The sequence below is a fragment of the Schistocerca piceifrons genome, chromosome 3, assembly GCF_021461385.2.
Source record: "Schistocerca piceifrons isolate TAMUIC-IGC-003096 chromosome 3, iqSchPice1.1, whole genome shotgun sequence".
In the NCBI taxonomy this organism is placed as follows: domain Eukaryota; kingdom Metazoa; phylum Arthropoda; class Insecta; order Orthoptera; family Acrididae; genus Schistocerca; species Schistocerca piceifrons.
The window spans coordinates 384,057,511-384,071,676 of NC_060140.1; the positions used below are offsets into that span (position 1 = coordinate 384,057,511).

Genomic DNA, 14,166 nt, shown 5'->3' on the forward strand with positions numbered 1-14,166 from the left:
TTCTGCTGTGTTGCTACTTCTTCTCAGTCTGGGCCATAAGATATCAAACGGTGCCTCAGTTTTGGTGTTTCAAAAATGGCTCTGAGCACTATGGGACTCAACTGCTGTGGTCATAAGTCCCCTAGAACTTAGAACTACTTAAACCTAACTAACCTAAGGACATCACACACATCCATGCCCGAGGCAGGATTCGAACCTGCGACCGTAGCGGTCCAGACTGTAGCGCCTTTAACCGCTCGGCCACTCCGGCCGGCTTTGGTGTTTCCTTCTAATGGAGATAAAGATACGTAAATGAATAGATTCGCGCTGACCCTCCGTAAGAGAGGACGACAGTTCTTCAAAGAACCCATCTGGCATACAGCCTACGTGAAATTTCTTAGTTACACGATGTCATACGAGAAAGCTCCGTAAGTTTGAATTTTGCGCGCAAATGGTTACAAGTGCGCTGAAGTACCGCTGCGTCTCACCTCATACAGCCACCTAGAATGACAAATGTTGATGGTATTAGGACAGCAACCAGCCACAAATTTACTTTCAGTTCCTTTATTCAAAGGGTACCGTTACCGGTTTAGAATCGTTATGATTCAGCCTCAGACGGTTTACATGCTTTCTTTATGACATGTGGTGTGTTTTTTACAGATTAATTGTCCTGAAATATAAATAATACATAATTATAAACACGCCCCCACAGATGGTTGCGTTACAGGTTTTTGTTGCATGTGACTTACGTAAAACGTCGGTTTCGAGTGTTTGTATTCATAAAATTCGTCCAACAGATGTAAATGCATTCCCACTGCATTCTTATTGTTGCACACGTAAATTATTCTCACTGAACACTTTAAGAGTTGTCATTGAGCCGATTTCTACCACGCACCACATGTTTTGATACATACAAAGAGCTTACAAACATATGTGTATCGCAGATGCTATGATATATCGTAACATTTGACGATAATGTCCTATGTTTGGAAAGGATCATATATTCGTTTACACAAATGTAATGCCTTTTACACTAGTACAGAGACATTGAATTTTTGAGTTGATATTGCTAAATTAGGTCTCCATCATGTCATCATATGACAAAATTGCACCTTGAATGAGTTTGGCAAGCGGCTGCGAACTGAGTGAGTTTCTGTAGTTGTTAGACTATTACCATTGCCTCGGTTCCGTCAGTTTGCTGTTTGTCGGTAACTGGCCTGAAAGAACAGCCTGTCCGTATGAAGCCTCGTTTCAAACTAGGGAAAACATCTGCAGAGTCGCACCAAATCAAGCATGCGTTTGGAGATAACGCTCGCAGACTTAAGACTGATATAACCTGTCTGTAAAATAATAGCGACAACGCCTTGTAGTGGGTAAAGTGCCCTTTTCCCAGCAGAACGCCGTAACCTGCCGTACAGTGTGATATGTTAGGTGCAGATGTACAGGACTTATGAATCAGTTTCTCCTCTAGTAGTTATTGCAGCGTTCGCGCAGTACAGAGATCTGTTGATAAGTGATGGCGGTGATGTAAGTATATTTTGTCGAAGTGCATTTCTTGTATTAATTATATTAGTTACTAATTTCTATATTTCGTATATTGTTAACATATTTAGTGAAAGTGAACCCTCACAGCCGTCTCTGAGACACATGCTCGCTCTTCAGATTTTAGACTATACAGGGAGTTACAAAAAGGTGCGGCCAAGCTTTCAGGAAACATTCTTCACACACAAATAAAGAAAAGATCTTATGTGGACATGTGTCCGGAAACGCTTAATTTGCATGTTAGAGCTCCTTTTAGTTTCGTCTGTATGTACTTCCTCGATTCACCGCCAGTTGGCCTAATTGAAGGAAGGTAATGTTGACTTCGGTGCTTGTGTTGACATGCGACTCATTGCTCTACAGTACTAGCATCAGGCACATCAGTACGTAGCATCAACAGGTTAGTGTTCATCACGAACGTGGTTTTGCAGTCCGTGCAATGTTTACAAATGCGGAGTTGGCAGATGCCCATTTGATGTATGGATTAGCACGGGGCAATAGCCTTGGCGCGGTACTTTTGTATCGAGACAGATTTTCATTACGAAGGTGTCCCGACAGGAAGACGTTTGAAGCAATTGATCGGCATCTTAGGGAGCACGGAACATTCCAGCGTATGAATCGCGACTGGGGAAGACCTAGAACGACGAGGACACCTGCAATGGACGAGGCAATTCTTCGTGCAGTTGACGATAACCCTAATGTCAGCGTCAGAGAAGTTGCTGCTGTGCAAGGTAACGTTGACCGCGTCACTGTATGGAGAGTGCTACGGGAGAACCAGTTGTTTCCGTACCATGTACAGCGTGTGCAGGCACTATCGGGAGCTGATTGGTCTCCACGGGTACATTTCTGCGAATGGTTCATCCAACAATGTGTCAATCCTCATTTCAGTGCAGATGTTCTCTTTACGGATGAGGCTTCATTCCAACGTGATCAGATTGTAAATTTTCACAATCAACATGTGTGGGCTGACGAGAATCCGCACGCAATTGTGCAATCACGTCATCAACACAGATTTTCTGTGAATGTTTGGGCAGGCATTGTTGGTGATGTCTTGATTGGGCCCCATGTTCTTCCACCTACTCTCAATGGAGCACGTTATCATGATTTCATACGGGATATTCTACCTGTGATGCTAGAACATGTGTCTTTACAAGTACGACACAACATGTGGTTCATGCACGATGGAGCTCCTGCACATTTCAGTCGAAGTGTTCGTACGCTTCTCAACAACAGATTCGGTGACCGATGGATTGGTAGAGGCGGACCAATTCCATGGCCTCCACGCTCTCCTGATTTTAACCCTCTTGACTTTCATTTATGGGGGCATTTGAAAGCTCTTGTCTACGCAACCCCGGTACCAAATGTAGAGACTTTTCGTGCTCGTATTGTGGACGGCTGTGATACAATACGCCATTCTCCAGGGCTGCATCAGCGCATCAGGGATTCCATGCGACGGAGGGTGGATGCATGTATCCTCGCTAACGGAGGACATTTTGAACATTGCCTGTAACAAAGTGTTTGAAGTCACGCTGGTACGTTCTGTTGCAGTGTGTTTCCATTCCATGATTAATGTGATTGGAAGAGAAGTAATAAAATGAGCTCTAACATGGAAAGTAAGCGTTTCCGCACACATGTCCACATAACATATTTTCTTTCTTTGTGTGTGAGGAATATTTCCTGAAAGTTTGGCCGTACCTTTTTGTAACGCCCTGTATAAGTGTTGCTAAACGGGCGAACATCGAGCGATGAGGATGATCTTTCGATCGTCTGTCAACTGACATCACACCAGAAAAATCTCGAAAGGGGATCTGACTTTGCAGGTTCATCGCCAGAACATCCAGGACCTCTGCAACACCTAGGGAGTAAGTTATTGTACTCGGGAATGAACAGTGAGAAGAACTGAACATGAGACGGATCGCGACGAAGTTTGTTTTACTGCTGCTTTAAGAGGATCCAAATGTCATTGAAAGTTTTTTTCACTGATGACCGAATTTGGGTTTATGCCTCCGATCCTGAAACTAAGGGGCAATCAGTACAATGGAAAAGCCCTCCTTCAACTGAACCAAAATAAAAACGCTTTAGTTCAAGAGTAACATTATGTCCCTGTTGATCGGATTTCATTGATGCGGTTGTCAATAGAGAGTTTGGCCCTGCTGGACAGACAACAATAGAGATTGTATCGTAATGTTCTGTAAAATGTTTGCACTTGTGCTGCAGGAGAAAAGTCTACAGAAGGGGTGTGCGAAAGATGGGTTATGTAGCAAGACATGCACGACCATATGCAGCGTACATTATTTACGAATTTTCGACTGCACTAAATTGACAGTTACACAAAACTCATATTCACCAGATTTAGCTCGGTGTGCCACCACCCTCTTCCGCAAGACGAATAATCAGATTTGAAGTTCGGATACATGGGCCACCAGGACCACACAATCGCATCTGTGACAGATCTGCAAAACATACAGTCACGTTGTATTGGAATTATGATCACGAACGTAAGCACAGAATTGTCACTTCCAGATGGGCCTAAGCTTCCAAAATGTGTCAAATACAGGTTTTGATAGTGTTCCATTGTTGTAACAGTTTCTTTAGGATTGGCAGACTTTCAGAAACCAATTTAAAATATGAATTGTAACCTAAAATTATTAGCAGACTCGCTGCCGACGTTATTACCCTGCCGTCGGCGAGGATGACATTAATCGGTGAACCCAGATCAGCTTCCTGCTCTCTTAAGCTTGTGAAATAGTTTTCATACTCAACCCAGTTTCCAGGTGGCCAACTTTATCACACGGCTCTAATAGCACTAATACGCACAAGGTATTTCGTACTTCCAGACATTTCAGAGAGGACTATCCAGTTTGAGGAACCCATGTCCGGAAACGTCATTCAACGACGCCACAGAGCGTCCCAGTTATAGGCGCTGGCGTCCGTAAATGTCTGCATATATCGAGAGTGATTCCGTAATGATGTTTCCGGCTTTCAAGGGGGATCAGGACGGATAAATGTATCAATTTAAGATAAGGGTCTCTGGTGTGGTAAGGAACGAGTCGAAAGTTAGCAGCGAAAAATCATACTGATCTCTCTGACAGTGGACTGCATGTACCGGTACTGTTGTCGCTACGAATGGGGGTATGACACTTTCAGAGGTGGCAGTATGGTCCAAAACAAGAAAAAAATCCTAGTAATGAGTTCTAAAATGACTGTCGCTATACATCTGAAGGTACGTCTGGAGAACACAACAAAGTGTAAGTTCTGAAGCATTACCCGTTTAAGTGGAAGCTACAGTACCTCAAAAGCGAGTAGAAATATGTGCCTGAGACCTTCGTCTGTTTGCATTAATATCAGATGGACGATTTCGCGCTTCATGTTAGGAGCTCGTAAATTTCGATTCAGAATAGGGAAAAGTCTCGGATATTTTACCTCATCCTGCGACAGTAGGACGCAAAATTGAAAGAGAATCCCTTGAAATACGGGTCAGAATGACGCCCAGCATTGTTCAGGCTGTAGGTGTGAATAAATGTACAGGTACAGCAGATATGCGGAGATACATAATACATATCTTAAAAGTTGTTACCCATCTGTTGCTGCGTACTTTTTCTATCAAGATTAGGCATTGCACAATATGATATTGATGACATCTCAAGTTTCTAAGAAGAAAGAATGTGATGAATTTATTAAGAACTGCAAGCAGGAAACATTTCATTTATGAGTAACTTCCCAGCATTTTAATAAGAGTTTGTCATGGACCGAGTCGCTAATATACGCAAGGCATGCAATGTGTTAATTAATGTTAACACTAACCATGTACACATTATCCTGGAAACAGACCAGTTCCACATCATTTCGGTTAAAGAATCATTCAGATGATCTGTGGAACTGTAACTAGCTTTCAGCATTATGCATGCATTACAAGTGTTTCGAACACAGTCCTTAAACATATTTTCGATGAGACGATTTGAAAAATGAGGTTGCTGTCGTTTATTTCACAACATACGTTGCGAAAGATACTGACCGTTTCATGAAGACAACTTATGACATGTATTGGATGAAGATGGGCTTGAAGAAAGAAATTGAGACTAAACGAAACACTGTGTAATTAGACTGTATGGTAAAAACGTGGAAATGCTTGCGGAGAAGAGCGTCTACGAAAAACTTGCTGGTTGCTACAACAGTAATGTAAGAGAATTCCTGATATTTTTAGAGCGATTCAAAGAGGCGACAGAAGCATTCGAAGGCATGGAAGTATCCTACAGTTCAGTTTCCTTTTATTGGTGTATAAACCAAAAATTAATTGTAACACAGGGCCTGTAGGATCAATAAATATTTGATTAGGGCCGCCTAGACAGTGTTAGCCGTGCTCACATATCGGAAAATGAAGTTTCTATCTGCAGGCCACGTCATACACAGTCTACCGATGACGCTGACTTCCATTTAATTTGAATGGATAGCAGTGGCGACGAATGTTTGGCGTTTCAGCCTCAAATGTGACTTGCGAAAGAAATTTGTCTGCCTGGAACCTTATCTCTGACATACGAAGCAAACTTGATCGGACACGAGTCGATTATATCCTGGCAATTCATTGTCATTACAATGCTTATTGAGAATAATTTGGAGATAATTCTGTTCCTGTTAAATTTCTAATTTCCTTTACCTGCAGTACACGCAAAGTGCTGCGCCTTCCCAATACCTCTCGTACTATATTTATCGTCTAATCTTCAGGTACATTTTCCTGACGTAATGGGAAACCCACTGACACTTGGTTGACTATACGAGGCGTATGAGGAAAATAATGAAACCAACAACACAGCGTTGCCATATCGCTCGCAGTGTTCTACTAGTTTAGGCCGGTGTGTTCATCGTATCCAGAATCCAGATGCTCAGTCCGAGTTTCAGCTCACGAAGAGCGCCATCAGCAAAGTTGTGTTTGCGTTGTGTGTTAGGCAAATGGAATAGCGGACTTCAGAGCAAAGTTATGTCATCAAGTTTTGTTCCAAACTTCGGAAATCCGCAAGTGTGCCCCTTAAAAAGTTGAGGATAGGCTTACTTGGAACATTACCTATAAAGAGCACGAACGTCGCTCACAGAGATCTTCAACTTCAAAAACCGACGAAAACGTCGAACGTGTGCTTAATCGTGAGAGATCAGACCTCCAGGACAAACTGTCAACTAAGTGCTTTGCAAAGATGCCCTTGAAAGGCTCAGGAAAAAGGTGAATCGATCGAGACCGCATATTGCAGACAGGTGGTTACTTCCATCACCAAATTTTTGACCTCAAAAGGCATTCAAGTTGTTTCACACGCCACCGTCCCCCCCCCCCCCCCCTCCCCCTACTCACCTGGTCTGAGTTCTTGTGACTTTTTCCTTTTCCTGAAAAAAATAGAAGAATGCCTTAAAAGGACGTCAGTTTGGACTGTGGAGAGCATTCAAAGGAATGTAACTGATATGCTAAAGGCCCTACCAGTTGAAGCCTTTCAGCGCTGCTACCAATTGTGGAACGACGACACCGAACAATTTTGCTGGACAAAAAAAAGGCTGTCTAATTGTTTTTCTTACATTACTCGTAGAACTTTAACAGCAGCATTTAGCATGCAGTATGAAGGCTACCGAAAGTCAACTATGCTCAAATTAGAGAAGGCCAACTTCTACAGACTAGAGAACTAGACACCTAACGGGTCACTGTGTTTTTCGTCTTTACTGTGTTTGTTTATCTTTCGCACTATTGTAAGACATACTTAGATGTAAGAAATGCCGCTCTAGTACGATGCGCTTCTCAAGCTTTTTCGAGAAACAGAACTTCAATTTGACGAGTCTGGTGACTAACATAGATGCCGGACTTGAATGTGCGTAAAACGGCTGTCCAGTTTAAAAACTGAACGATAAATACCGTGACAGACCATCTCGGCATTCACCAAAATTCAGAAAGTTTAAAGTTTTCGACCGCATCCCCATCACAGCACCGAGCGAGGTGCAGTTGTAAAACACTACCCTCGCATTCAGGACGGCGGTGGTTCGAATTCCCGTCCGACCGTCCATATATAGTTTTTCCATAGTTTTTTAGGTAAGCCGATTAAGGCAAATGCCAGAAGCTTCCTTTGAAAAGTACATTGTCGCTTTCTTTTCCTTAGCTTCTAAAGTCCGAGTTAGCGCTCTGAATCGAATGACCTTGCCGCCGAAATTACGTTATACTCTTAATTTTCCTTCCTTTCTTATTACATCGCGGTATTTCTTTGTTTGCCCATGGATACTCTGGCTTCTTTGCTTGTTTGAATGAAATTGTTACCGTTTATGCACAATAGTTTAAAGATCAGACTTATTACAGTGAAGATGTTTATGGCAAAGAGGAGCCTGATCGATGCAGCTTTGTGGCCTTGTCGATCTCTCTCCAAGTCTTGGCGTCGAATCTACTGGATGCATGGACTGTAAACAGCCTGTAATACCTAGAACAGCCTCTTGTTCTTGTAGCACACTCAGGCGTGGTCTTAAACTTGTAGACTAGCTGTAAGATATCCCGGCTTCCCGAGAATTAATTGCAGTTTGGGAAACGCTAGTAGAATACATACAGAATTACAGAAGAATATTCGTTTATTGTTTACTTAGCCTTCAGAGATCAGGGCCTTCATCTACATCTACGTGATTACTCTGCTATTCACAATAAAGTGCCTGGCAGAGGGTTCAATGAAGCACTTCAAGCTGTCTCTCTACCGTTCCACTCTCAAACGGCACGCGGTAAAAACGAGCACTTAAAATTTTCTTTGCGAGCCCTGATTTATCTTATTTTATCGTGATGACCGTTTCTCCCTATGTAGGTGGTTGCCAACAGAATGTTTTCGCAATCGTAGGAGAAAACTAGTGATTGAAATTTCATAAGAAGATCCCGTCGCAACGAAAAACGCATTTGTTTTAATGATTGCCACTCCAATTCACGTATCATGTGTCTGACTTTATCTCCCCTGTTTCGCGATAATACAGAACGAGCTGCCCTTCTTTCTACTTTTTCGATGTCATCCGTCAGTCCCACCTAATGTGGATCCCACACCGTACAGCAATACTCTAGAATAAGGCGGACAAGAGTGGTGTAAGCAGTCTCTTTAGTAGACCTGTTGCACCTTCTAAGTGTTCTGCCAATGAATCACAGTCTTTGGTTTGCTCTACCCAGAATATTATCTTTGTGATCGTTCCAATTTAGGTTATTCGCAATTTGTATTTAGTTGAATTTACAGCCTTCAGATTTGTTTGACTTATCGCGTAATCGAAATTTAGCTGATTTCTTTCAGTACTCATGTGAATAACTTCACACTTTTCCTTATTCAGAGTCAATTGCCACTTTTCGCACCATACAGATATCTTATCTAAATCTTTTACAAGTCGTTTTGATCATCTGATGACTTTACAAGACGGTAAATGACAGCATCATCTGCAAACAATCTAAGACGGCTACTCAGATTGTCTCCTATGTCGTTAATATAGACCAGGAACAGAGAGGGCCTATAACACTTCCTTGGGGAACGCCAGATATTACTTCTGTTTTACTCGATGACTTTCCGTCTATTACTACGAACTGTTGATGTATTGCCTTTTGGCTTTTGTCTCTGGTTCTTTGGCTGACATTTGTTTGACGATTTTTGTGGCGTTTCACCAGCATGAGTGACTAGCTTTGTCAAAGCTCCACCCTCCATCGCTGGTGACAGGCTGGAACTCTGTACCCCATAATCAGTCTGCAACACCACCAGGCGTCGTTTTGTTTTGCAGTGGGCGTAAGGACCCGGCCTATTGTGTGTAGGAAATTAAGCACAAATTTCACTGTATGTGGGCTGCTCTATTGTGTTCGGACCAGTGTTTTTTCAGTACTAGACCTCTTTTTGCAAGTATGGGAAGAATGAGTTTCGCAGCATGGCAGAACAAAAATGAAGCTATGGTTGCACGGTCTGGCATAGTGACCAACACCCATTTTCCTTGTATGTTTCTTCCGTGTGCTCTATTTGCATTTTTTGTAGTCCTGAACTGAATACTCTGTTCCTCTACAAAGCAGTTTGAATGAAAGCAAGAGTCGCTTGAAAACCACCTTTGCATAACACAGCCTCTACTTTCAATGCTCAATTTACAGGCTGTGGCTATTAGTGGAACTGCACATTGCTGATATTATAGCTTGACAACATTCCTGGCCACACGAATCGCACCACGTGTTCACCTACGTCGACAGCCACTGGGACTTGCCAGTGCTTGCAGCAATACATTTCCAGGCCATAAGAGTTTACACAGAAACACTATGGGCGCGAAATGGATGGAATGAACAGATGCGGGATACATACCAGAAAGTTGAAACAGGATTTTGAATATATAATTTAAAAACAATTCTTCCGAAAATTGGTAAGAGCAGTATGAAAGACTGTATACGTTTCAACCAGACTGACAATCATATTCAAGTGTTTGGTCACTTGTAATGCATACAGCAGTATGAGGCATCCCCGCTTATAAACTCAAAGTGTAATATACTTTGATAGATGCCATGGAAGAATGAGCATTGAGAGTGAGCAATTAAATAAAAAATAAATATGTTGCGTGCTATAGCTTTTTAACTTCCATTCCACACTCACCCCTCCTACTATTACTCCTGCTGTTTTTCGCTACATTCATCTTTATAGCTTGTCTCACCTCTACTTTATTGTTGTTGTTTCAGTTTGTTGACTTGGGCATTGTTACAAGTATTGAAGTAAACCATAAAAATGTGGAGAGTGCACGCAAGGGCCAAGAAGTATGCATCAAGATAGAGCCAATTCCCGGAGAAGCTCCGAAGATGTTTGGTCGTCATTTTGATGAGAAGGATTTCCTAGTCAGCAAGGTTAGTACTACTACATGACTTAATATTGTGCAACATACCATATACTTAAATTAAGGACACATGTTACCCAGAAATGTCGTAACATACTCATTGGTGTCTTTTTGCTCCATTTATATTGATTGTTTATTCAGTTTATTGAGTTATAGAATATTTATTAGGTGTCAAAAATACCAGCTTAGTTACTAGACAGGTGTGGCATCAAAACTGGTGAAGTATGACTGCTGTGTCAGGTAAGTCCTTGTAATGAATGTCAGTTGAGAACGGTTTGACACGAGTAAAGGTATTCAGAAAGCAAGCTTGCATCCTCTGTGAGTGAGATAGCAGTAATAACAAATATGAAGAGACTTGCGCTGAGCCTAAAAGGCTGATAGTGATCTATAGTACAACACACTGAAGCAGAAAACATTCTGTAGAACTCAGAAATTACCAGATTTCCTTAATAAGGACAAGAAACTTCTGTGGGTTGCCAAATTAACAGGGAATAGAAAAGTATCTTTGCTGAATACCTACTTTGTTAGTCCTTATTTGTAAACTGGAGAAGTGAAAAACATGATGATTGCAGTGTATTTTGTGAAAGGTCCTCAAATGGTGCAGTTTATTGGTGTGCTGCGATGTATCTTTATCTATCTATGTATACTTCACAAACCACCTTATGGTGTGCAACCGAGGATACTTAACACAATCTGATCGAAAGTATATGAACATCTACTAGTGGACATTAATGTGCTACATGTCAACCTTTGCCTTTATGGCGGCATGAACTGTACTGGGGACACTTCCTGTGAGATGTCTGAAGGGCTGTGGAGAAATGGCAGCCCATTCTTCCTAATTAACAGATCCAGAGAGGTCCTTGGATGTTGAGGTTTGGAGCAAAGTCAATATTCTAACTCATCCCAATGGTGTTCTGTAGGGTTCAGGTCAGGACTCGGGGCAGGCCAGTCCATTTCACAAATATTGTTGTCCACAAACCATTGTCTCATACATGCAACTTTATGATAAGGCTGCATTTATCATTCTCACACAATCGGTCATCATCATCTAACTGTTCCTCTACTGTACACACTACACACTACACAGTGCTGTAAAATGTGTTAAAGACCCCACACCCTGACACCACCACCATATCCATACTTGACTATTGGCACTATACATAACTGCAGGTAACTTTGTCCAGGTATTCACCAAACTCAAATCTTTTCATCGGACTTTGACAGGGTATAGTATGATTCATCACTACACATCACTCATCTTGAGTCATTGCTCATTTCGTGTTGTCCACTGTTCAGTGATGTCACTTTTTACACCACTTCATCACTCTTTACACCACATCAAGTGTTGCTTAGCGATAACTACAGAAATATGTGGCTTACGAAGAGCTGTTCGATCATTGTAAACCACTCCTATTAACTCCCCACACGCAGTAGTCATGCTGCTTGGATTGCTGGTAACAATTTGGGGATTATGATTGATTTCTTTTGATGATTTCATGCGACAGTTTACAAACACTGTCCACACTGCTAGATGGTCCTTATCTGTCAGTACATACGGTCTGTCTGGTCATGATTTAGCTGTGATCATTCCTTCATGTTTCCACCTCACAGTCTTATAACCAACTGTGAACTTCATTGATGGCTATGGAAGGGTTTAAATGTATCCGATAGACCTGTTACCAAGGTGACATCCAGTGTTAGACCAAGTTCAAATTTGCAATTCTCCTGACTGATCCGTTCTGTATGTTTGCTTTTCTACTGACAATGCAATACTCTCCACCTCCATTTATACAGGTAGATCCACCTCTTGTTACAGGAAACTGTCAATTCCCCTTTGCATAGGAGTGTCCGAATACTTTCGAGCAGGTAGAGAATGTACTGCTGTCTTTTCTCCCATTTCCTGTTCAATTTGCAAATGGTGTATGGCGAGAATGGTTGTTGGTAAGCATACATGTGGCCCGAATCTTCCTAATTGTACCTTAGTGGTCTTGTCCGAGGTGTTCAGGTGGATGGAAGCAATATATTTGACTTGTCTAGGTATGCAAACTGTCAGAACTTCAACAGTAGACTGCACTGTGATGCGAAAGACCTCTCTTGCTGTGTGTTCTGCTAGAGTTGGCTGAACATCTCCATGATGATGATGATGATGATGATGATTGGTTTTTGGGGTGCTCATGTATGGTCATCATTGCCCGTACAATGTCCCAGTTTTTACACAGTCCATTTTTTTTCACAATCCAATCTAGTCACTGTGACAAGTGATGAAGAAGATGACGATGAAGTGATGAGAACAACACAAACATCCAGTCCCCAGGCAGAGAGAATCCCCGACCCAGCCAGGAACTGAACTTGAGACTCCGTGATCATCTCCAGGATGCTTTTTTACTTACTAAATTAACATGTAATAAAATGTACTGTTCTGATTTTAACGTTTCCTACTTCCACTGTCATTCATATTTGGTACGGATCCTAAACTGATGAGCAATATTCAGATATTGGTTGAGTGGGTGTCTGTCAGTCAGCAGACGAGGTCGGCCTGTACACTTTTGTGCTGTACTTGTCCCTTCACGTTTCCTCTTCACTCTCGTATCGGAAACAGAGGACCTAAGAATGTTTAGGAGTGTGGAAATCTCACGTACAGATGTATGACATAAGTGACACCCAATCACACGACCACATTCGAAGCTCATGAGTTATGCGCTGTGTCTCATTCTGCTCTTTCACATTGTCTAATATTACTGAGGTCGCTGATATGGAGTACCTGGCAGTAGGTGCCAGCACAATGCACCTAATATGAAAAACATATGTTTTAGGGGGTGTCTGGATACTTTTCATCATATAGTGTATTTGGCCACACAGTTCATGTACTAATATACACATATGATGCCTTCATATCTACAGCGTCTGCTGCTTTGAACAGCGTCGCTCATAGATGATTAATGTAGCTGACCTATTATCAGTAGTCCCTGAGGAAAGGTCTCAATCTGTCACTTTCCAAATCTTATGTGGTTTTCTTTAGGAAAAAAAGGCGAAAGCACGCAACGAATACAGTAAGCTGTGAGACCTTTTAACATTCGTGCATCGGTTTAGGTTTTGGGGCTTCTTCTAGACGACAGACTATCCTGATCAAACACGTTAATCATATTGATACAAAAACTGAAAAAGCTCTCGGTGTTTTACTTGCTGCCAGTAGAGAGTAGCCCAACTGGACATCCTCGCCATCTTGTTGTACAGAGTGATAATCTCTGGAATGGTCTCAGATGTTTTCTTTTAGCAAATTCTCTATAGCATATACTGCAAAAACTAAGTGTACTTCAATAACGGGCGATTAGGTAGTGATGCCTAGATGCAGTGACGTAGCCACGAACGTACACCCTTCTAGTAGGAAGTGAAGAAATGCCGCTTGACACGCGTAGAGAATTACTACCTAAAAAGCGTCAGAAGATCAGTAATAATAATCCTGTCATAAACCTCAGCTTTTGGCAGACAGAGGATACCCAGAAGAAAGCAAACTTACACAATTGTTAGTGATACGCTTCCGTTGCCTCACATTCGCATTTCCTTTGACACAGAAGTAAAGATTATGAAACAATAGTCTGTCATAATGATGTCTCTTACTTATTAGGCAGACTAGGTCAACAGTTTAGCAATAGCCCGCAGGAGGTCCACAACTCTCTTGTGGATACGTGGTTGGCGAGCACAGGACCCCGAGCTAGTGCGGCTCTTTTTTCCTTTCCGGGCTGCATACCTTCCTTTTCCACATGCATCCCTCCCCCCCTCCCCCCCACTGCCTCTTCCCTTCCCCTTCTCCCTCTT

At 42.1% G+C, this 14,166-nt stretch overlaps 1 protein-coding gene across 2 annotated transcripts in view; it reads left to right on the forward strand.

Annotated features, from left to right (window-relative positions):
* The window catches only part of LOC124790017 (eukaryotic translation initiation factor 5B), a 434,617-nt gene that overhangs the window by 348,856 nt on the left and 71,595 nt on the right, over nt 1-14,166 (forward strand). For both annotated transcript variants that reach the window (XM_047257568.1, XM_047257567.1), the window contains exon 20: nt 10,199-10,360. In XM_047257568.1, coding sequence (XP_047113524.1) covers nt 10,199-10,360 — 162 coding nt within the window. The remainder of the gene's footprint in view (nt 1-10,198; nt 10,361-14,166) is intronic.